Below are 23,553 nucleotides of genomic sequence, written 5' to 3' on the forward strand. Positions count from 1 at the left end.
CAGGTCTCCCCTGAGGCAGCAGGCAGGGAGGCTGGTATGCCCTTAGATGAAGCTCACTACCCAGAAGGAAAGCCTCAAAGTCCCTGCCAGGTTGGCACATAGGTCTCAATGTGGAGGTTGCCCAGCACCTCTGCACCTGCAACTTCTCTGTTCATCTCCACCCAGGAAGGCAAGGCTGCAGTGACCTGCTAGAGCTGGCAGGGGGCTGGCTTCTGATGGTCTGGATGCAAGAATATTGATTCTACCATGGTCCAATTCTTCTCATGTGCTTTCAAGTTGGAACATGACCTCAGCTGTCTATTTGTTTAACTATCATACTGTCCCAACTAGACTGTAAACTCCAATAGGGAAATCCCAATTGATTACTCTGTGACTCCCCACAAGCTGTTATTAAATGAAGGATTTCCAGATGATACAGGGCCCTGCAATAAGCAGTAGGAATACAGGGTCCATATTCAACCAGACCCAGTGCCAAGAACTTCACGTGTACAGGTACCACCACTCCTAATTTAAAGGAGAGGAGACTGAGGCTCAGATGTTAAGGGCCTTGCCTACGTAAGGTCAGGCGATGTTTAAAGCCACCAGCTGGCAGATGCAGAAATGGAACTTAAACCCACCTGACTAAAGTCTGTGCATTTCCCCGGGGCCACACTTGCTATTTCTTCTCTCATCAGCAGGGCACAGTGGTGGCAGCCCCGGGGCTCCAACAATTTACTTCTCCCCTCTGGATTCTAACAGATATAGGACAGCAAATGGCATTCAGAGTGTCAGCTTTCCAAGGCTCGCTGGCCAAGGCTTCACTAAAGAACAAAGAGGGCCCCTTCCATCCACAGGAATTTAAGAGAAACAGCCTTAGTGAGAGGCTGAGCAGCCGGGCCCAGCTAGCTTCAGGCGGAGAAGCCGCACTGGAGGCAGCAGACTCCCAAGCAGGCCTGCCAGAGGCAGTCTGTGCTCGGAGACTGGCGGTGCCAGGTAAGCCCACTAAGTGAGATCAAGTGAGAAGGAGAGAGACAGGCTGGCTCTGATTTTCCAGTTCAGTGAACCTGCCCTCCAGTTGACATGGTTAGTTAGTAATGAGACCAGAGGTAGATCAAAGGGCTTCTCACCCTCAGGGTCTGCAAAAGGCTGAAAGAAGAAACACTATAGTCAGCTACTCACAATACTGGACAGCAAGAAAAAAGAAGAAAAGAATAGCAACAACAACAAAAAACTAAATTAATACAGGATCTATTATTATCTTATTGAAAAAAAATGGGTTGGGGACTCACAGAGCCAATTTCTACTACTTAAGTCACGGGCCCCTCACTAGGCATGACTTCGTCTGTACAATGACAGCCTCAGGAGAGATGTTCTCTTTGGGTCCTTCTGGCTAACCATTTTACACTTCTGTGAGCGAGCACTTGCTGAGCATGCTCCGTGTGCTGCTCGGCAGTGTGCCAGGCACCACGGGTGGTAAGGGGGAGAAAGGACAGACCGGCTGGCAGACGAGACTAAGTCACCCGGACTCCACCCATCAGAGTTCAGAGAAGGATCTGGTAGAATGGCCTGCATGGAGTAGATGATGTCTGAGGGGAGTCTGGCAAGACAGCAAGGATTTGAAAGACAGATGGGAGATTCCAGGTAACAAGAAAAAAACAAGACCTTTAGCTCTCCTGGGGCACAGACCACATGGGTCACGTCCATCGCTATATACCCAGCACCTACCAGAGTCTTCGGCAAAGTAGGCCTTCAATAAATAAACGTTGAAGGAATAAATGACCAAAATTGGAGAAGAAAGAATGAATATGCACTGTTTTGTGAATGTGTATGAGACGGGTCTGACTACAAAGTGGAGGGTACAATTTAGGAATAAATAAAACAATGCTGGTTATGGCAACAAAAATGGCCAATATTCGTTGAGTAAACTCAAATTTTACACAACAAACTTTCTGCTAAGCACACCAGTGTGTTCCCTTAACAACCTCATGGGGTGGGTGTTGTTCCCATTCCCGCTCTATAGCTTCACAGAGGTTAGGACGCCTGTCCCAGGTCACAGCCCCGCCACTGGAGCCCAGGGCCCAGGCTCTCAGCTCGGTACTTTCCTGAAACACCAAGACACCGGACGGGCTAAAATCTGGACCCTCTTCTACTCTGTGCTCTGCCCCTCTCCCCAGGCTACCTGTAGCTTCATGATGTGGGCTGCTTTCTGACAGCAGGCAGCCTGAGCTGAGTGACACCTGGCCTCCTCCCAGGTGTGAAGCTGGTGGCCCACACAAGTGCATAAAAAAACCCACTTTTGTTTGAGATAATTCTATATTTACAGAAATGGCAAAGATAGTAACAGAGAGGTTGAGTATACTCTTTACCTCATTGCCACCAAATGTTACATCTTACATAATTATAATACAATATCAAATCCAAAAAACTAACACTGGCACAATGTGTCTGTCTAGTTCTGTGTCATTCGGTCACACGAGGAGATGCATGTCACCGTCACTGTGATGGGGACGCAGACCTCTTCCCTCACCACAAGGATCCCCTCGGGCCTCCTTCCTCCCCCGCCAGCCCTGCCTCGTGGCAACACCACTCTGTTCTTTCTCCAGCTCTATGATTTCGTCATTCAGTAATGTTATATAAGTGGAATCATAGAGTATTTTATTATCATTATTTTTTAAATTTTATTTTGGTATCATTAATCTACAGTTACATGAAGGACATTATGTTTACTATCATAGAGTATTTTAAAATAGCTCTTCAAAGTTATCCTAAGAGTAGGACTTGATCCAGTATTTACATCTGTAGGAGAATACACAACAACAACCAGTAAGAGAAATTTGAAGACTAAACAGCGTAAGGACTGTTTCCATCTTAGTGCTGCCCCTTGTAGCTATGTGCTTTCTGACAAGCTACCTACTTCAGATTTCAGTTTCCTCACCTGTAAAAATGGGTAGAAGGTTTAGGGACTAAGTGAGGCAGCACATGAAAGCACCTGGCCAAGGGCAGGTGCTCCCTAAATTCTGTTTGTTATTATTTATAACAAGCCAAGGAAGCCTCTGTGCCTCTTTATAGAAATTGAGCCTCTTAACGGTCACAGGCGATTAAGGAAATGACCAAGTCAGCCCTTAAATGACCCCAGGCCATTCTTCCCTTTGCTTCCCAAGACTCCACTGTGGAGATGACTGGGGACTTTTAAGAGGCACTTCCAACAGGCGTCTTCACGCGCACCCACCCTGAGAGCAGGGGCACTCCCTGTGCCAGATTCGCTTGGGGGCCTAGAATTCCGAGAGCAGGAGAAAGGGCCAAGAGCGCTCTGTTCAGCACAGAATGTCTCCAGAGGACAGCCAGGGTTTATGCGGAGGCTCCCAGGGGCACACTGAGCACAGAGAAGGGGCTGGTGCCAGAAAGAGGCAGGGGTCAGATGTGTGATTGAATTAGGTGCTGCATGGATACCCCACAAAGCTCAGCATCACTCAAAGGCTGGATGTGCGAAGAGCGACAAGGGCCTGCACTACCCATGAGGTCATCTTCACTATGACTAGCTATGGAAATCTGAAAAAAAAAATTCTCCCCCAAATCACATGTGCAACGGCTCCATTATATAGTCAAGAGAGCACTCAACTTGGAGCCTTTGAGTAGCTGGGAACCCAGCACAAATGTCTGGCTATATCTTAAGCAATATGTCTGAGGCCCATTGAAAATGGACAAAAACGGGTATTCAGGATCCTTCATGATTTATTGAAAGTGCTATTGTTTGTGCTGTTGCATGGCACCAGCAGGGGTGGGGCTGAGGGCGCTCCTCCCGATGGCAGGGTCACCCCATGTGTCTCCTGTTCCCTTGGACTTTTCAACTGCCCTGGCCCACAGTCACTCACTCAGTTCTTCGCCTTTGAAGTTAAAGAATACTGCCTCATCTATCACTGACATACTGGTTTTCAAAAGGACTGGGAGTGAATTCACTCTTTTTTTTAAACAAATGAGAAGGGCTCAGCTGGGAAGAGAGAAGGAGGTAAGGAGGGAGGCAGGGAGGGAAGAGAGGGCTACGGATGGCCACTCTCCTCCAGCTCCACGCTCAGGGAAGCCCGCACTTGGTGTCTTGGCTCATGGTGGGGGACAGAGGCTTTCGTGCTGTGTCACATGCTGCCCCTCAACACCTGTGTGTGCACACCCAGCTTCTTTCTCATTAGATTTCCTATGTAGTGTCTGGTCCTGCTGACTATACTTTGAAAGGCACATGTGTTTCTGGTGCTGAAGAGAGGAAGACCCCGTGGCAGGTACTAAAGGCACAGGGGACTTGTGCGGCTGGCTTCCCTGTGGGTGTCTTTAACCAGATGGCCCCAATGTCCTCAAGCTCAGAGGGCCCCTGACTGATGCCTGCTCTTCCTCCCGGGGAGGGGGCACTCTCCTGGGTGGCACCACAACCCCCCGACTGCCCAGGCAGAAGCCCAAGAGTATCCAGATGCACTCCCTTTGTTCTTTGGTTCTGATTCCACCTCCTCAGTATCTTATCTGTGTCTCCCAGCAGGTCTCACCTGGATTACTGCTACAGCCATCTAACTGGATTTCTTGATGTCTACCTTGACCCCTTCTAATTTCTCCTTTAAAAAGCTGCCAGAGATCTTTCTAAAAAGCAGGTCCCAACCCAACACTTCCGTGTGTAAATGCTTCAACAGCACCAAGCTGAATTCAAGAGAACACTCATTATCACAGGGCACAGCAAACAAGGTAATCCAAATCAGACCCTGGTTACATCTCCAGTAGCATCTCCCATAGCCACGAAGAACCCTCCCTACGACACAGCCATGCTAACAGCTGGCACATCGCAGAACATACCAAACACCTACACTGCTCTGCCTGGAACATCCTTGGAAAAGCCATTCCCAGCCTGCTCTCAACTGTTCTCCTTTACAAGAACAATCTTCTCCCAGCTCATAGAACCCTGCACAGAGCATGTTCCAGACCATGTGTTCTTGGAGACAGGGCTGTGTTTTGCCAGTCTTGCAATGACTGACACAAAGCTGATAATCAATGTTGTTTTCCAAATCCTTTTGCTGTAGTGTATTTTCCCATGGATGAAAGATGGCAGGCCTCTACTTAGCTTGGCTGAGGTTGGCCATTTCACAGATTTCTATCAAATGTTAGCTGCACATCCTTCCCAGGCAAGCAATCCTTGGCCTCTCACCCACATCAGGCTTTCTTCCCACCGAATTACACTCCAGCTGTTCTGAGGAAAACCCAATTCCAAAGGCAGTCATAACTGCCTTGTTGACTATAATTTTTAAAAGCCTCTCAGTTCTGAGATTAAAGCATGATTGGGTGAGTCACTGACATGGGTGTTTGCATGTAATTGACAAAGTACTGGGCTTGGCACCATTCACCATCCTGACTTTGTGCAGCAGTCAGAAGGATTTATCTCGAAAGTTTAGAGGTTCTTCTCTTATCATCCTCCCTTAAGATATAATCTTCACTTTTATGCCAAGTCTGAAGCCAGAGAAGCCTCATATCTGTTTAAAAGCTACTCACCAGGCAGTTTTTATGTTCACACCTCCTTTTCAGATGGCTCCTGGAGGCCACCATGCCTGGCAAGGCTTCCAGGACCGACTCCATCCCAAATCTACTCAGGTATGCCCATCTCTGTTATTGGAACTGTTTTCCAAAAGAAACTTCTAGGCCTAGGAAATTATTAAAAAAAGAGTGGAGAACCTAAATGTAAATCCTAAAACTAAAACTTCCAGAAGAAAACAAAGGAGACAATCTTTGTGACCTTGAGTTAGTCAAAAGATTCCTTAGATTAAGACACCAAAAGCACACTCCATAAAAGAAAAATTTGATAGAGTGGACTTCATCAAAATTTAAAATTTTGCTCTTCAAAATAGTATGAAAAGACAAGCCAGACAGAATGAAGAAACAAGAGAATGAAAAGATAAGCCAAAGACTGAGAGAAAATATTTGCAAATCACATATCTGATAGATTTATGTCTAAAACATAAAAACACTCAAAAGTCAGTAATAAGAACCAAACAATCCAATTAAGAAATGGGCAAAAGATATGAACAGGCACATCACCAAAGAAGATATGCAGACAGCAAATATACACATGAAATTAATATTAGGGAAATACAAATTAAAACCACAATGAAATACCACTACCACCTGTTAGCATGGCTAAAAAACAAAACAACAGAAAACTAACTACCAAGTGCTGGTAAGTATGTAAAGAAGCTGGAACTTTCATACCTTACTGGTGAATGGTATAGCTACTCTGGTTTGGCAGTTTTTTATAAGGTTAAATATCCACTTGCCACATGATCGAGCAACTCCCCCTTCTAGGTATTTACCCAAGCAAAATGAAAACACACAAAAGATGTAGGCAAATGTTTATGGCAGCATTATTCATAATCACCCCAAACTGGAAACAACTCAAATACCCTTCAACTGATAAATGGATAAACAAACTGTGGAACATCTATACCATGGGATACTACTCAGCAATAGAAGGGAATGACTGCTGATACACATAACCACATAGATGAACATCAAATGCATGATGTTGATGTCAAAGAAGCTGAACTCAAAAGGCTACCAACCATATGATTCCATTGGTATGACATTCTGGAAAAGGCAAAACTATAGGACCATAAAAACAGATCAGCGGTGGAGGGGAGGGGAGGGGAGCAGAGTACAAAGGGGGACACGGGGATTTTCTGGGATGACACAGTATTCTGTACCTTGATTGTGGTATGTGTAGCTTGCAGAACTGTACACTAAAGAGAGTGAATTTTACTGTATGTAAATAATATCTTACTAAAGGAAAAAGGAATTCTGGCTAAAAATGTGGCTGGTGGGTCTAGTGCTTAAGGTGTTAGGAGATTGTAAGTGCTAGTATACAAAATCTGCCCTTTCGGAGAAATGGAATGAGGAGACTCGAGAGTTAATCAATCCCAAAGCAGTAAAACAAATGCAAGTCAAAACAATCATAAAGCACCATTTCCAATATATCATATTAGCAAAGATTAAATAAAACCACAAACTCTCAATCTGGTGAGAGGCAGTGACAATGTACTATTGTTACCTGCTGGGAAAAGCCTAATTTAGTCTGAACTTTCTGGAAAATTATCTGACATTATACAAATGGGATATTCGGTATCTCTTATTCGAGTAACTGAGAGCATGACGTGCCCACTCCCAGTTACTCCTTCCCTTACCTGCTCACAGATCTTGCAGGGTATCCCGTTAACGAATCCAGTACCAACTCCCAAGTGCTTCATGCCCCAGTGGGGTCACTTTCTGCTGCATTCCCTCCACACACCCAGTGGTTCCCTGCTGCTTCCCTGGGGAGCTAGGAGAAGACCCTTCCTCACCTGCACCTCCATTTCAGATCCTCCCCCTCTGCCCAGGCCCATTTGAAGGATCACAAACAAGGGTAAGCTTTTCTAGCCCATGGCCACTGGAGGCCACCACCCTAGTACTATTTGCCCTTGCTGGGTTCTTCCTGTTAGATGGCTCTTTTGTGAGGACAGAAATGGGGCCTTTCTTAGCATCTGGTCACACAGCTAACAGTGTTAGGCTCAGGCACTGTTCTGAGCATCTTATGGGTACAACTCATTTAACCTAACAATGTCCTTTTGGCAGGGGTACTAGTATCATCTCCATTTTATCAACTGTTACCTCAGGGACATGGTATCTCATTTTACTGATTATTATCTTAGGAATCTGAGGCACAGAAAAGTTAAACTTGCACAGCTAAGTGATAGGATCAGAACCCAGGTGGTCTGATGCAGGGTTTACAGCTATGCACTGACTGGAAGCTGGTGGCAACAGGTGAACTGAGTCTGGGCCTGAGGCAGTCTGGAGCAGAAAGCATGTGCCAAAAAGTAGTTCGAGGTTGGCCCCTGAGCAAACAGGACAGATCTCCACAGGGACCAAGAAAGAGCCCTCAGCAACAGAGAGTCAGGACTCCAGGCCAGGAAGTTGGCCAGCGGTGGGCAGAGGACAGGGAGAAGTTCCGCGGGGCGCTCTGCTCCCACTCTGCCTGAGCTCAGAAGCACGTTGCTGCAGGCCAGCCAGAGAGACAGGCAGCACTGGGAGCTTGGCTGGTAGGAAGGGCTAAGTCTCAGCACTTGGCTGGGCTGGAGGTCAGGGGAAGCAGTGGGGAGAGCTCCTTGCGATTTAGAGCAAATCAGTTTCAAACTGCCTCATGGTCCAGCAGACGCTCTTAGAACTCAGTAATAGCTCTCTGTTCAACTGTACTTCAAATGCAATAGACTGTTATTCATTAGCAGATTTTCTTATTTAGGAGATTGCCAATTTAATGCTGACAAGCAGATAAGAAACCTGCTGGGATTCCCTCCCTGGGTGTTGCCCTTTGGGTCTGTACTCTCGCAGATTTCCTTTACCCCGGGGGAGGGGGGGCCGTGATTCAAGGGGCGATTGAATAATTTCTAATTCATTTTCATCATTTCTAGCATTTTCTTACAGCAAATGCTAGTTTCTATTTTGTTTAGGAGAAAACTTTTTAAACAGATTGACCCTGTTTCTAATCAACTTTTAAAGAAGCCCCTTGAAGCAAGAGCTAGCGTTCTCATGTAGAACACCAAAGCAGCCCCTTCCACACTCCAGCTCAGAATCAGGATGCTGACCGGGCTTTCCCCTTGTTCTGTTTGTGTCTCCATTTCCTCCACGAAGCTAATCTGAGGGCTGGGACCATGTTCTCTTGTCTTAGCTTTGTCCCCAGTACCCAGCACAGTATCTGTACCTGGGAGATATTTAAAAAGATGTGGGAAATTAAAAAGATAAGCCAAAAGGGATATTCTACAGTCACAAAATACATTTTCTTAAATGCTCTTTAGTTAAAAAATGTCTACAATATGCTACTTAAAATGGGAACGGAAGAGGAGTTAACAAAATAAACAGTACCATTTTTTAAAAGTGTGGGAATTTCTTAAGGAATAACAGGACCACATCTGCACGTTCTGGACTGTGAAATGGGCCTGGTAGCCTTGAGCATCACTGACCTCGGGTGACACTTGGAGGGCTGGGAACAGCTTTTCGCATGCCTCTTCTGTGCCAACACCATGGATTTATGGGTGAGAAAGAAGTTGCAGTAGGTTTCTCTCTTCTACAAGCTGATACTCAAGAATGCAGGCAGGGGGGAGAGGAAGGGAGTAACGAAGCGAACTACAAAATGAAATGAATGAAAACTTCTGAAGAACTGCATCAGGCGCTAAGAAGCGGAGACGGGAAAGGAGGTCAGCAATATTTGGAGGGGGAGGCAGCCTTGCGGGAGCAGGCTTCCGGAGAAGTGGGGTGTGTGGGACTGGGGGAGCAAGTAGAGGCCCAGGCCACATGGAGGCAGGGAAGGACAAGCGAACAAGGTGCAGGGCCTGGTGGGAAACGGGAACATCAAACACAGGCCGCATCACAGAGGGCCTCCAAAGCCAGGAGGCGCTTGGATCTGATGGAGCGATCCAGCAGTTCTCAAAGGCTGGTCTGAGTCAACAAAATGAGAAAAAGGTTTTCCAGAAAGCTCAATCAAGTCAATGTAAAAGACTTCCCCATCCTGTGAAATTACGTCTTTCCTTCATTTTGGTGCAAATTGTTTTCATTTATAAAATCATGGAGATAGTAGACAGTAACTGGCTTTTAAAGAAAATATCCTTGTTTAGCAAAATAAAAAACTAGCAATCTTATATCTTGTCCCAGGGTATTACTGGAATTCTACTGGTCCATGAAATTTGCTTCATGGGAGTGCAGATTCTTGAGTGACACGTGAATGCAGCATTTGGGGAGACACAGTCTAGCAGTGGTGTTTAGGACAGATAGCAAATAGGACAGATGCAAGGGCCCTGGCTCACTGAACCACAAAAGCTGAATTCAACTGGGCCTGCCCCCAGCAGCAGTCACGGTTGATATCTAAGGATCAGCTGCAAGGGTTCCCTTTTCCCCAATGCAGGTTTTACTAGCGTCAAAAGATTCCACATCTCTTATGTAGCTGTTTGGCTCACATTCGAGTGACGTGGGTGTGACATGGGGGCAGGGTGAGGATGTGCGGAGCATCCTGTGAACAGAAAAGGGAGAGTTCAAGTGCTTCCTAATACTGAGCATAAGTACCTGAAAGACAGGGCCTGGAGGAGCCAGATCTGCCTGTCTGTCAAGGCCACTACCCTGAAAGGCTTGAATCTCAGATATAAGCAGTGCCAGCCACTACCCGGCTCGGCCCCCAGCAGTTTATTATATATCTTCTTGTCCGCATGAGAGCCTTTTGTCTCATATCACTGTCCCCTGGAAAGGCTAGGAACTTAAGTTTGAGTCATCTGGGCACATTCTCAACTCTGACTGTGATGTGAGTTACCTTCCCTCCTCAGATGGTCCAGCAGCAATTAACACAGAACCTCTGTCTTGTGGAAATCATTTCCATTAAAAGCAAAACTAGGCTCTGATCAAAATTCAGAGGCAGCACCAGACTGGGGACCCCACTGGGGTACACAAATCATCTCCACCTTTGTCATGTGGGACGGTGATGGCAGCTGATATGAGTTCACCCCATGCGGAATCTTTCCAAGTGGGAGGTTGGGAATTTGATGCCTCACCCACCTTTCCCTTCTGGCAAGCCAGGTCCCTGACAAGCCTAAGCATCTCATTTCCCAGGGGGGCACCCTGGGGGTCTCTTTGCTCTCCTCTGGAAAGCTTTTTCTACCAGGCTCCCAGAGGGGCACGGCTTGGTCTGAGGACATAGAGGTGAACACAGAAGTGCCCAGGAACACCTTAGAAGCACTGCCAGCCCGCTGGGGGGCTGAAAGCTTCTTGGATCCTCACACCTGTCCAGGCAGCTTCACCCTCAGAAAGTCCTCATTTCGCCCTGTTCTAAACCCTGTATGCCCTGGCAAGTAATCAAACACCTAACCCTTTTGTTCAAAAGGGGAGAAACCTCCAGGATTTAATATATGCACTTATTTCTCTTATATAAATACTCCTCTCTTCTACAGCTTCTCCCAGATAGCAAATATCATCACCTTTTTAAAGAGACCAGTATGTGGAGATGCTTAGAAACACTGAAACACCCAGAAAAAAAGGTATTGTGCAGGGGCTGGAGGTGCAAAGATGAATATGATGCTGTCCTTATGGCTAGGGTCACAGTCTCAGAGATGGAGACAGGGAAGTAAAAATGGAAATGACAAGGCAATGTGACAATGTGAGCAAGACAGGTGGTGATCGGCATAAATGAAATGCTAGGGGGACCCTAAGTGGGAGGACAGATGGGCTGGCTACCCAGTGCAGGACTCTGCAGCAGCATTTGGAGTTTCAATCTTCAGGTTCCCGGAAACTAAAAGGTTTGGGCGGGTGAGGCAGCTTTTCACCTCTGTAAGAGATGAGCCTGGGTAGAGGCAAGCAGGAAGAACCAGAAGGCAAGTGAAAAGCTTCTAGAAGCAGGGCAGGAGCCAGGTTCTCTTTCTAAAGTTATATAAAAAGCAGTCTTCACAGTTCTGCTGAGGATCTGCACTGGCCATTCTGACCAGGAGCAGAAGCATCAGCTGTTGGTCCTCAGCACAGCCACCACACTGGGGGGCAGCTAGTAGCAGAGATCGCACTGGGGCTATCCCTGGGCCCCCCGTCTGCTAAGGCGCGCACTTCTCTCCATCTCTGGCTACTTTCTGCTCCCGCTAATCACTCCAAGCAGAGTTTCTTTTTACAATACTAACTTCGGGGCTGTTCCAGATGCTTGAACCTGCTCAAGCTGCTTTCTCTAACCCAAACTTTCTCAGTAATACATGGAATATTTTGATTGCAGTTGGACTTGTGTGTTTATTTCCCTGTGGCCTCAGAACTCAGAGGAGAGAGGAGTTGATGGAATACATCCCTTGAATCTCAACAGGGCTTCACTGCCCGTGCTAGCCTTCTCTCGCTAATCCCATCCCATCCTATGGCCACCAAGTCTGGTAGTCCTGCAGCCTGTGTAACTGGCGATGCCCTTCCTTGCCTTTGTCTTACTGGAGTTTCTTACAAGTACACAGAGTTCCTCGCAAATCCACTGTGCACCTTTAGGATAGAAAGTCTGTCTTCTGCTGCCTAAGGCTCCGTCAGAGAACTGGGGCAATACTTGTAACACAATATGAACTCAAGAAGTATCTGTCCAGTGAGGGCTGGAGATCATGTCTGAGTGTATTTTTAACAACTTCCAGAGTAATACTACCCATATTCCTTCTAATTCTTGAAAATTATGAGGAAATGACTATGTGTCATGCCTAAAAGGACAGTGAGCACATGTGGAGGGCAGGGTTGTAATAATAAGGTTCTCAGCAAAGTTTTTACTCTGTCACTTAATGATACAAGTTAGTTTTTATGTGTATGTTAACAAGCCACAAACAGTGATCAGCTCACACAAGTGGCTGTAATTAGTATTACTTGTATACGACTAGGTCAAGTTTTCAAGTCTGTCTCTTGTTCATGCCTTGGGATGCATTAGTATGGGTTACCTGCCCATGAAACTGGAGTATGATAGCTAAATCAATTTTCTTCTCTTAAAGGAAATTCTGGGGTCCCCAGACTGGGAATTCCTGTGCTTCCATGTTCTTCCTGAAGCCAGACCTGCAGCTCGTGCTGCTTCAGCCACTCCCCTCCCCCCCCACAGGGGCCATCCAAGGTAACCTGGGTGCTGAGTGGCTCAAAAGAACACACACTCTTGGCTGTAGATTTATTTATAAATGAGATGGATACATTTGAGTGAAAAACTTGCTAATATGTTATGAAACTGGTAATTTGGAAATATAGGAGGATGAAATACAAGCAGATATTCTTTAAGCCTCACTGATGCTGTAAGTGTCTCAATGGCTGAAGTAATGGCCTGTCAACATTTAAATAGAAGCCCGGAACTTCCAGTAGAAACCTCCCTGTACTGTTCATCACTACCCTAAAATGAGGCACAGCAATTCTCATAGTGACACAGATTTCACAGAGCCGCTCTGCTCTTTAGTCTTGATTCAACCGGATTTCCTTAAAATTATTCCCGTCAAGTCAGCCTAAACAATTCCTAAAAGCTATTACACACAGGAGGTAAGAGCAGCAAAAAAAGCTAGTGAAGTCACCAGTGTCTCTGAGGATCTGAAAATGTAACAATATTTCTCAGCACCATTTCACAAATAACGGGTGTGCACCAATGCTGATGAGAGGAAAGGACTTCACTTTGCTGCAGGAGGCCTCTCTCCAGCCTCCACTTTAGGAAGTTTAGCAAGCTGCTTTCAACCACCTCTCTCAGTCATTTTCAGTTTTAGGACCTGCAAACAGGAAGAGTCTATGGGATAACACATTGTACTCTTTGTAGGAAAGACTTCATGAAAATATAATAAAATATGAGAGATGAGGGAGTAATCCAAGACCACAGTCACTGGGACATTTCAGGAGACCTAGACATGACTTTGAGAGAAAGAAAGAAGAGACGGACAGATAGACACCCCATGCAGTCAAAGGACTCTTGACAGGTGTTTCCACCCGGGTGCCCTTATTCACAACTACTGGAAGGAGTGTAAACTAGTACAACCTTTCTAGAAGGGAATGTGGCAATGTTTCAAGATTCTTAAGTATGTCTATATGTTTGACCCCATCATCACAGTTTCAGGATGGTCCTAAGGAAATAATTAGAAATCAGGGCATATATTTATGCACACAGGCCATAAAACTATTATTCATAGTGTCAAAAAAAAATCACAATCTAATAATCTACAATTGGGGCGTGGTAATGTGTAAGACTATATTCATAAGATGGAATATTAGACTGGCATTATAATGTTTTTGAAGGATTTTGAATGACATGGAAAAACTTATTCTATAATATTAAAAAGCAGAGTATAAAAATTGTATGTGTTATGCTAACCACTTCTCCCTTCTGCCATGAAGTGGTATGGGGAAATTCATAAGGAATTATAATATACCAAAGTATTAGCAGTGGTTATTTCTGAGTGATGGTATTATAGGTGACTTTGAGTTTCTCTCTACACTCTTACATTTTCTAAAGTTATAATATTAGAATATACTTACATACTTTTATACAAATATAAAAATATACTTCCTCATTTATAATCTGACATAAAGTTTCCTTTCTTAGGAAAAAAAGGGGATCAGAGGGGCCTAACCAAGAACTGGGACAGTCGGACGTGTCTCACCCTCTCCTGTCCGCCTAATTCCACGCGGCTGCTCTTCCATCCAGAGTCAGGACCCCGCAGGTGCTGCGGGCGGTCGCCTGCAGGCCGGCCCTCCCAGTCACCCCGGGCCTCTATGCCCAAGTGCTTCTCCCACATTCCCTCCTACCTGTCTGTCTCCAGCTGGCTCCGCAAACTCAACAGCTGCTTCTCAACTCTCCTACCCAGGTGTTTCCTGGTCAGGACGCGGTACTACGTCAACCCAAGTGCCTAAACCAGAAACCTGATTGCTCGCCTCCCCCTCCCTCCCTGCCCCCCTCCCTTCCACATCCAATCAAAATGGCCTATTTGTCACAGCTTGCCAGTTTTCCTTCCTCTCCTGGATTTTTCTCCTCTCCTGTCATTTTCTCTCACCCCTTAGGCTCTGTCCCAGGCCAGGCTGTCACCATTTCTCTGGTGGATTACACACTTTCTCTGTTTTGTCCTCTCTCAGTCCGCGCTCCGAACTGCAGTCAGGAAGCTCTTCTTAAAGCCCAGTCCTGATCATGTCACTTTCACATTTCAAATCATTCCATGGCTCCCCAGCTCATTCCCGCAGGCTGCAAGGTCTGGCCTCTGCCTTGTCCTCTAGCTACTCCTCTTTGCATCAACACTACGCAATCTGGAACAATCTGCCACTGCCCAAATGTGCCTTCTCAAACCCCTTCCATGCCCGTACCAGCAGTTTGCTTGAAATGCCCTCCCTATGCCCTCAGGCCTTTCAAAAAGCCCTAGTGCACACACGGTCCTTGCAGGGATCTTCCCTGGCCCTCTGCGACTGAGCCAGGTCTCTTCAGTCCAGTCTGTGGCACTCTGGGAGAGCTGTCACCACACTTTTAATTCTCTGTGTATGCTGGCTCCTTTACTACGCTATGCACTTGGTAACCAGGACTGCGTCTTATTCCTTCATCCTTATTTCCAGCACTTAGCATATACTATGTAACCAGTGGCTGCTTCCTGAAGATGTGCTGAATGAAGGCCTCTATGGCTAAGAAAATAGAGACCGATTCTACAAACATATCCAACCACCTAATCAACAGCTTACTCTTGTACGTAAGTGATAGTAAAAATAATAAGACCAAGGAAGAGCCAGACAGGGTGAATCTGCCCGTCTTACTTACCTTGCACCAAATATCATACTGTACAAAAATTAAACAGCAGAGAGCTGGGAAGCTCATTTCCTGAAAACCACTACATTGGAGAGAAGCAAAAGAAACATTCTGAACTATAATTTTTAAATGCATGACTCAAGAAAATATATTGTTCCTTATAGCAACAGGAGTAGAGCAAGGGAGAAATGCCATACGGCTTCCTTACAGCCATGTTTTGCCATGAGCAGACCCCACTTCTGCTGCGGTGTACACCCTAAGATGGCAGAGCCAGCATCTCCGCAAGTGGGCTGGGCACTCAAGGGAGGGGCTCGGGGACATCGGGTAGGTGGGATGAGACCTAACTGTGAAGAGAATGCCAAGCTCGCAGAGGTGGGAAATTAGAACCACAGCTTTTTGGCTTCAGGCTAATTAAAGCTACCTGACTGTAAACAGAATAAGAGAACTAACTGGTGCTAAACAGATTCATTCCTCTACTTCTGGCCTCCAACTGGACCTGCTGAGCATGGTGCTCATCAAAGGGATAATTTACTTAATTGCATGGTACCATCCTGAGGGCTAACTTAGCACTGACTGTTCCCCATTTACCCAGCCTGCTTCGCCAGAGCAGTCATGATGAGTTGCTGCGAGCTGGCTGCGAGCTGAATTTCACCTAAGCAGGGGTCAGCAAACCATGGGCCACAGGCCAAAGCCAGCCTTCTGCACAGCCATGAGTTAAGAATGGTTTTTACATTTTTAAATGACTGAAAAATAATCAAATGAAGAATATTATTTTCTGACACGAAACTTATGTGAAATTCAAATTTCAGTATCCTTCAAATTTTATTGGAACACAGCTGTTCTCACTCGTTTGCCTGCCTCTGGCTGCGTTCACACTACTGTGTTCACACTACAACAGCAGAGTTGAGTAGTTAAGACAGAGACCATACAGCCCACAAAGCCCCAAATATTTACTATCTGGCTGTAGATAAAATAAGAGTTCCTGTGGCCAGGATTCTCACCTGGCCCTGGTTGACTAGCTCACTGCACACCTGTGGGCAATACATGGCTGTTGACTCTGTATAAAGAGCTCCACCCAGTGCTCTAGGCACAATATGTTGGCAGAGCTGCAAGGCTGCAGGAGAGCAGAGCAGATGCTGGAGGAGTGGCAGCACTGAGGACAGAGGCCCAGAGGACGGCTGTGTGGGATGACTGTGCAGAGAGGCCCAGAGGACGGCTGTGCAAACAGAGGGGCCCAGAGGCAGAGACTGGCTTGCTGCATGCAGAATCGCTCTGAGTGAACGGGATTCTAGTGACTGACCTGCCACCTGGAAATAAAGTTGGGTATAACCCTTTCACCCTAAGAACATTTTGCTGTCAATTTCTTTGGTCACACTGAATTCATAGCGAACTTGCCCGGGGCTGAAACCCATTGGCAAGACACTGGCCCTTCACAGAAAGTCTTCCAACCCTTGACTTAAAGGCTGGGCCAGGCCAAGGTCATTCATAATAGTATTCCACAGCAGCTTGGGTCCCAAGGTATTTAAAAATTATTTCACCGACAGGTTTATCTTTATAATCAAGTCCACTCAAAGGAACTGCCTGAACTTTCAAAACCGTGCCAGTTGGGATTCATATAAGAGGCAGCTGAGAATTTAGTAAAGGCTCCTTTAGTTTGGAGGAATTTGCCTAAGAAGATGGAAATATCAAAATTTCTTCACTACAATTTTCTCTAAACTCAGAAAGTCAACGGTTCAGTTGCCTTTCACATCCCCTGACCACCTGCTGGGGGACCCAAGAAGGGGTGGCTTCCTGCAGGCCAGCATGCTTTTCCTTAGAGAGAGGGTGGCCTCTCTCTAAGTGCTACCACCTGGCTGAGGAATGTTGGGCTGGAGAGAAAGCCCCAGAAAGCTATAGGTGTAGTTTCCTGAATACAATCAGTATTCCCTAAGATGTTTTTGTTTTGGGGTTCTATTTAGCACCCTGCCACCCTCCCTTCCGGTCCTTTTGGAAGGCAGTGGCTAAGACACAGAGCTCCCACAGGCCCTATCAGATCACAGTCAGGCAGTGTCATCTTCCTCCACAGAGGGGAGGCTGCTTGGAAGCAGGCTTTCTGTCAGCGTGAACAGAAGTGCCAGGGAGCTGTGCACACTCCCAAGGCCTTTCAGGCAGGGCTAAGCCATGCGCAAGAACCAGAGGGAGGCGTGAGGGCTTCTCACAGTCCCTCTTTGCCAAAGACCGAGATTCACATATGCTTACAAACCATTATGATTACTTTACTACAGAAGCAAACAAGTCTGGGGACCCTTTATGCTTAAGAAACAGGAGTGGCATATGTTACAATAAAACAAGCATTTGTATTAAATTCTAGAATTAACATAGTAGCAGAAAGCATGAAGATGGGAAGAAACTCCTGGAAGGGATATTATTCAATTCACCCAACCAAAGAGCACAAAAAATGCTTTTGGCACCTGCACTCTCTGTTTCACTGAGCTAAACAGAATCTCTTCGAATTAGGTTTGAGCTTTAGGTAAAAGTGATATTTGGAGCAGGTAATCCAACCTCAACGGCAGTGCTTCCCAATTTGTTTCCCATCACAGTACCCAGAGAGCTTGCTATGGTCAGCACACTAGGGTAAGCAGACAGGACGGCTGGCAGGGGTCCGCCAGGGGGCTGGAGCCAGCCCAGGAGGTTGAGAGTGGAGGGCGCACCATCTCAGCTGCGGGTTCTGCTCTAAGCTGTTGACTGCCACCTCCCAATGGTCAAGCTGCTCTGTATTCCTATGGTTGCTATGACCTCTGAACCAGTCTGTCCTTGACAAGTAGGTATATACTAGTTAGTGCCCGCCACCTCACTCATTCTGAAGATCCTCATGGTAAACTGACTTTGTGGAAAGATGAAACTTCTAGTTTAGCAGATTTATTCTGCAATCAGGGGCATACTGTGTGACATGGACGGTGTCCCTTCACATAGAGGCCTCTCAGAGGGCCTCTTGTGTGAAAGGACATCTTTTTTTAGGACTGCCACCAAAATGTGGACATAGTGAACTGAGGCAAACAAAGCAGGAGAGAGCTACTCTAAAGAGCAGGCCGTGCCAAAAGCACCAAGGAAAAATGGATTTTTGTGGGGGCAAATGCAGGCAGGAGAGGATAGGAGAACAAATGCAGCGACTGCTGAATGGGGTCATTCAGCTGATTTATAAAGGCTCTCGCCAGCATCCCTTGCTGTGGGAGATTGATGTGCTCTTCCTTCCAAAGCTGGGGTCCACACACTTGTTTTCTGGGGAACCAAGGAATCAACTCCAAGGATGTATATCCATTGTTTTCAAACCTTAATTAACTGGAACCTAAATAGGGCTTTTGAGGACTTTTTTCCTCTCACTTTGAAGGAAACTTTTCTCTCTTAAGTCAGCATGATGTAAATGGAAGAAAAGTGAACAAAGAGTGAGCTATCTTGATTTCTTGCATTTAAGCAATTCATTTAATCTTTGGGGGCTTGAGCTTTCTAATTTACAAAGTGAGAGGGCCATTGAGGTGTAAATATCTAAGGTTATTTTCAGCAATAAAGTTCTGATTCTAATTTATGCCAGCAGATCAGTATCAATCAACAATTTGTGGTTTTTCTCCTACCATGACTACCATACCCCTCCTAACGTGAGTGGAAATCATCTAACAGTCTCCTATTGTTTCAGAGCATTTCACATATTTAATTCAATCAAACCTTATAACAAGCTGGTGGGGCACAGTTTTTCAAATATCGTAACAGAAACTCTCCCATTTGATGCACCTGAAGCTGTGGTTGGTTAGTTATTCTAGGAGGTGGCGTGGGGAAGAGATAAATATATAACCAAACATTTGTTTTAACTTAATTTATAAAAACATACATTCATTCAATGGTTTTTTTAACATATAAAGCTTTTAAGAGTATGCTAATTGGATTTTTACATACTATTTTCTAAAAAGCTATACTCATAATTCATTGTTTATAATTTATGATTTTTGTTCCTATAAAAGAACTTAGATATTTTTAAAACTATCTGAGTACAGAATTCTTTCTGAATTTTATGATTGTCCCCCTACTCTTTTGTAGTTGTCATGCCCAAACAGCAGAATTTTTGAAATTCCATACTTACCAAGTTCTTCAAAACAATTTTGGTTTTCACAGAAATGACGGCTTTCTTTTTTATGCTCTTATTTGATCTAATATCCAGTTAAACTGCATAATTACAGCAACATGTATAACTGGCATAACCAGACTTGGGAATAAGTGGTAGGACTGACCCTTGATACACACAATTCCTCTGGTGGGATCCCGCCAAGGCAGAAGGGAGCATGAGCCTGTGTGTGTGGCATGTCATGGGCACTGACCACTGTGTCCTGGAAAATGGGTGATGGGCACTGTCTGAGATGACCATGGGCATCCAGGGGAAAAGCTCAAGAAGGTGCGGGGAGAGGCTTGTTTGGAGCCTGGGAAGGAGGGCAGGGCTGGAGGGAGAGATTTTGGCATCATCAGCATTTAGTTAGTAGTTAAAATCCTAAGAGCAGAATTCATTCAGGAAGGGAGTATGGATGGAGGAACAAAAAGAGGATGGGGCAGGCCTCGGGTGGTGCCAACCCTAAATGGGTGAGCAGAGGAAGAGGCTTCTGCAAAAGGACCAGCAGGGATATGTACAAAGATAAGCAGAGAACCAGAAGGCGACTTCAAAGGGACAACTACAGGACCAGAAGTCCGGGAAGCACGAACTGAGAAGCATCCTTGGATTTGACAACCAGGCAAACAGTGGTGAGTGAGAATTAGTGGGTCTGCACCCCTACAAGTGATTTCACTGAAGGAAGGAAAGGAGATGTTCCATTATCTCCCATGCCGCTGGCCGGTCCCTCTCCCACCAGCTTTGCTGTCTTCTTCAGCAGCCACTCCTGCCTAATGCCTGCCCATCAGCATGCAGGAGCAGCTGGTCTGCTCAGGTGGCCTGAGACCAGACAAGGGAAGGAGGGGCACGAGAGCTCCAGAAGACACCCTGATGCCCCAACACAAGTGGATCATGATCCATTTGTTCCAAGAGCTGCTAACTTATTGGTAGGCCCAGGGCAGAAGCTAGTTGCAATACCTGCTGAGAAGCATTAGAGAGGTTTATAACAAAAGGTGGGATGAAATAAAATCTTTTAATTAGAAAATTTAAAACAGTCTTTTGAGATTGCTCAAGCTGAAAGGCTCAGAGAAAGAAATCTCTGTGAGGCTGCACTCTGCCAATGGTCTGATGAACAGCTCCATCAGCCAGTCTTGCTGTCAACTCATTTTTCAAACACCTAGGGATTCCCCACAGCATCCAGCGACCAGGGAAAGACAGTTCTCTGGGGTTAGGTAGGGAACGTAAGTGAGAAGACGCAGAACACAGGCTCTGCTCTACAATGTACTGACGAGTCATGAGGAAAGAATTCCTGGATCTTAAGAGTTACCGACTGTCAGGGAAATTCGACCAGGTTTGAGTGACAGCTGCCTAAGTCCCAGAGGACCACTGGCGTAGATGTGACACTCAAGAGCCATCAATGCCATTATGGGCCATCATTTTCTTCAACAGCCAACATACTAGTCTCCTCAGTTCTCCGAGTCTTCTGATATTAATCTGGGATTTGTACACATATAACTTTCAGGAACACAAGGGATAAGAAGAAATACTTTTTTTGTAAGCCCTGCCATTAGATACTGGTCATCAGTCTTCTAAACTTCCATGTTTCCTGTTCCCAGTTCCATCAAGAGGGATTTGAGGTAGCAACTAAGGCGAGGGTCAAATACTGGCTACAGGCTTACCAGGGAAGACCAGCTGGCAGTTCTGGTCACAGAGCCACCCACACGACACCACCCTCTTGCTTTAGCTCACATCGCTGGGCCTCGTGCGTTGTGACCTTTGGAGGGTGGGCAGGAGTTGGTTCCTGATGCCTCAGAGAGCGCTGCGTCAGCGCGGGGACCTGGGAGAGGACGAGGGGCGTGCCCGACGCTGCCGCGCCGAACCTCATGTGCTTGGGTTCAGGCACAAGTCAGAGCTGTCGGCTGCGCCGAGAGGAAGAGGTGACTGACCTGATCCAAGCGCAGTGCGCCGTCCACAAAGCGCTGCCTGCGTAATGCCTGCGCGATTCCGTGGAGACTCAGGACAGCCTGCTGGATCTCCTCCCCGCTGTGCTCCGGGCAGATCGGCGGCAGCTCCTGCTCAGGGACTTTCTTGGCTGGGCTTTCGATCATGCTCTGCGCATGCTCATAGCTCAGTTTGGTGCAGGAGCGGATGACGGTCTGGCCAAACCATTCACTAAGGATCTGCAAAGGCAAATTGTGAGGAGAATTTTTTCCAGGCTTTTCTTTCATGCAACCATTCATCCATACACAATCTACAGAGATTTACTGAGCACTGACTTTGCTCCGAATGGTGCTGGGTTCCAGTGAGACAACAAGACCCATCAGCTATGGAAGCTGCTGCCCTCAGGAGGCAGGGCCTGAACAGGCAGTGGGGGTGGATGCCAGGTCTCCGAGCACTCAGGCGACACAGGCGAGGCCAAGAGGAGACCTGAGGGGAAGGGCCTGTCGGAGGCCTTTTCATTACTTCGGGCTCTGAGTGGTTGTCAGCATAAACACTGAAGAGAAAAAAGGGATAGATGCCAAAGCTGTGACAGCTGGGGGATGTGCGGGCGTGGTGCCGGGTGAGATGTAGGGTGAGGAGAAAGGTGGGTCACTGGCAGAAGCGGAGAACACAGGTGGAGAAGCAGGAGGGAGGTAGAAAGAAAAGAGCGATTCCTTGTTCTCTTTGGGGCATTAATATGGAGACAAAGTGCCGAATGGCGTCTCTCAACCTCAGCACTACTGGACTGACGAATTCTTTGTTGTGGGGGCTGTCCTGTGCATTATAAAATGTCTAGTGATATCCTTGGACTCTACCTGAGAGGTGCCGTAGCACCCTGCTCCTAGCCCCCTGAGCTGACAACCCAAAATGTCTCTGGACATCGCCAAACCCCCCCCTGGAGAAACGGCCCAGGTCGAGACCTGCTGGGCTCAAAGCACATGTATCCCCATTTCGTGGTGTTGCTTGCTGAGTGGCAGGATTATTGTAGATTTGTATTTTATCCTTTCAATTTGCCTGTATTTTCTATAATGAGACTTTACTACTTTTAAAACAAAAAGAACCCAACATTAACATATTTTTGGTACTCCTGAGTCTGAGGTGCAGGGAGCAGAAGCAGACGGAGACAGTGGCAGGAGTCGGGGGTGGCAGGGCCAGGGAGATGGCTGGTCCGGAGGCGGGGAGATGGCACTCACTGACTGGAGGGACCAAGACAGAAAGAAAGGCTAGGTGGGAGGGTGGACGCTGCATTCTCTACCGCCGGCAATTCAGGGGGCAAAGTGAAGCTGAAGAGTGAAACCGAATGAAACACGGGAGAGCTCAAAGAGACGGGGGGAACATGGGGAGCACCCTATGTTAGGCAAAACAGGAGGAAGGGGCTTTAAGAAAGGGCCCTGCAAAGCAATGAGACGCTGGTGTAGCGCCTACGATGAGAGGCACTGTTTACACACTTTCCATAGAGCAGCCAGTGAATTCACATAGCGACCTTGTGGGTGGGTATCTTATCCCCAGTCTGTAAATGAGGAAACTAAGGCACCGGCATGTTAAGTAACCTGCCCAAGGTCATATGGCTGGAGACTGGCAAAGCCAGGAACAGAACACAGGCAGTCCTGCCAGCCCCAAAGCGGAGCTCTTAATCACTAGTGTACGTCAATGCCACTCGGACATCAAGAAGGATGAAAACAAGAAAAAGTCCTTGCATTTAGCATTTGCTTTCTGGTGGCCTTCAGGAAGGCTCTCTTAGCGGGGACAGTGTTGGGGGGGAGGGTGGCAGAGTCAAACTGTAAAGATTTCCAGCATGTGTGAATGGTTTACAGAGATGCTGCCGTAGTGGTTCCTCTTGTCCTCGGGCAGCTGGACAGCTCTGCTTCCCTCAGCCCGGTGCACACCCCTGTGTGCCACTTGCACAGCAACATCTGTGTGCGTCACAATGGGAAAAGGTTTGGGAGGCTTTGGGTTAAGGATGTATGGACGGTGGCAGTGGCGGCAAGGCAGTGGGCGTGGTGTGGGTGGCTGCTTCCCAGAAGGATGGCAGGACCGGGCTGCTGCTGCGTGCGCGGGACAGGGGAATGTGCTGAGAGTGCTGCACGCAGGGGGAAGCCGGAACAGGAGGCAGGCTGAGGATGCAAGAGGATGGAGGGGCCCAGGCCAAGGGGAGGACCCAGCTGGGGGAAGGAAGAGTGGCAGGGAGAGGAGGCAGGAAAGAAGGGGA

The 23,553-nt window shown here is 46.9% G+C and overlaps 1 protein-coding gene across 5 annotated transcripts in view; it reads right to left on the reverse strand.

The window, feature by feature from the left end:
• Positions 1–23,553, reverse strand: part of DIS3L2 (DIS3 like 3'-5' exoribonuclease 2) — a 369,779-nt gene that overhangs the window by 56,561 nt on the left and 289,665 nt on the right. For all 5 annotated transcript variants that reach the window (XR_012123461.1, XR_012123462.1, XM_073217986.1 and 2 more), the window contains one exon: positions 21,311–21,544. Coding sequence is in view for 3 of the 5 variants with exons in the window: in XM_073217986.1 (XP_073074087.1) it covers positions 21,311–21,544 (234 nt within the window). In the remaining 2 variants the exon portion in view is untranslated. The remainder of the gene's footprint in view (positions 1–21,310; positions 21,545–23,553) is intronic.

The sequence above is a fragment of the Manis javanica genome, chromosome 12 (assembly GCF_040802235.1).
Source record: "Manis javanica isolate MJ-LG chromosome 12, MJ_LKY, whole genome shotgun sequence".
In the NCBI taxonomy this organism is placed as follows: Eukaryota; Metazoa; Chordata; class Mammalia; order Pholidota; family Manidae; genus Manis; species Manis javanica.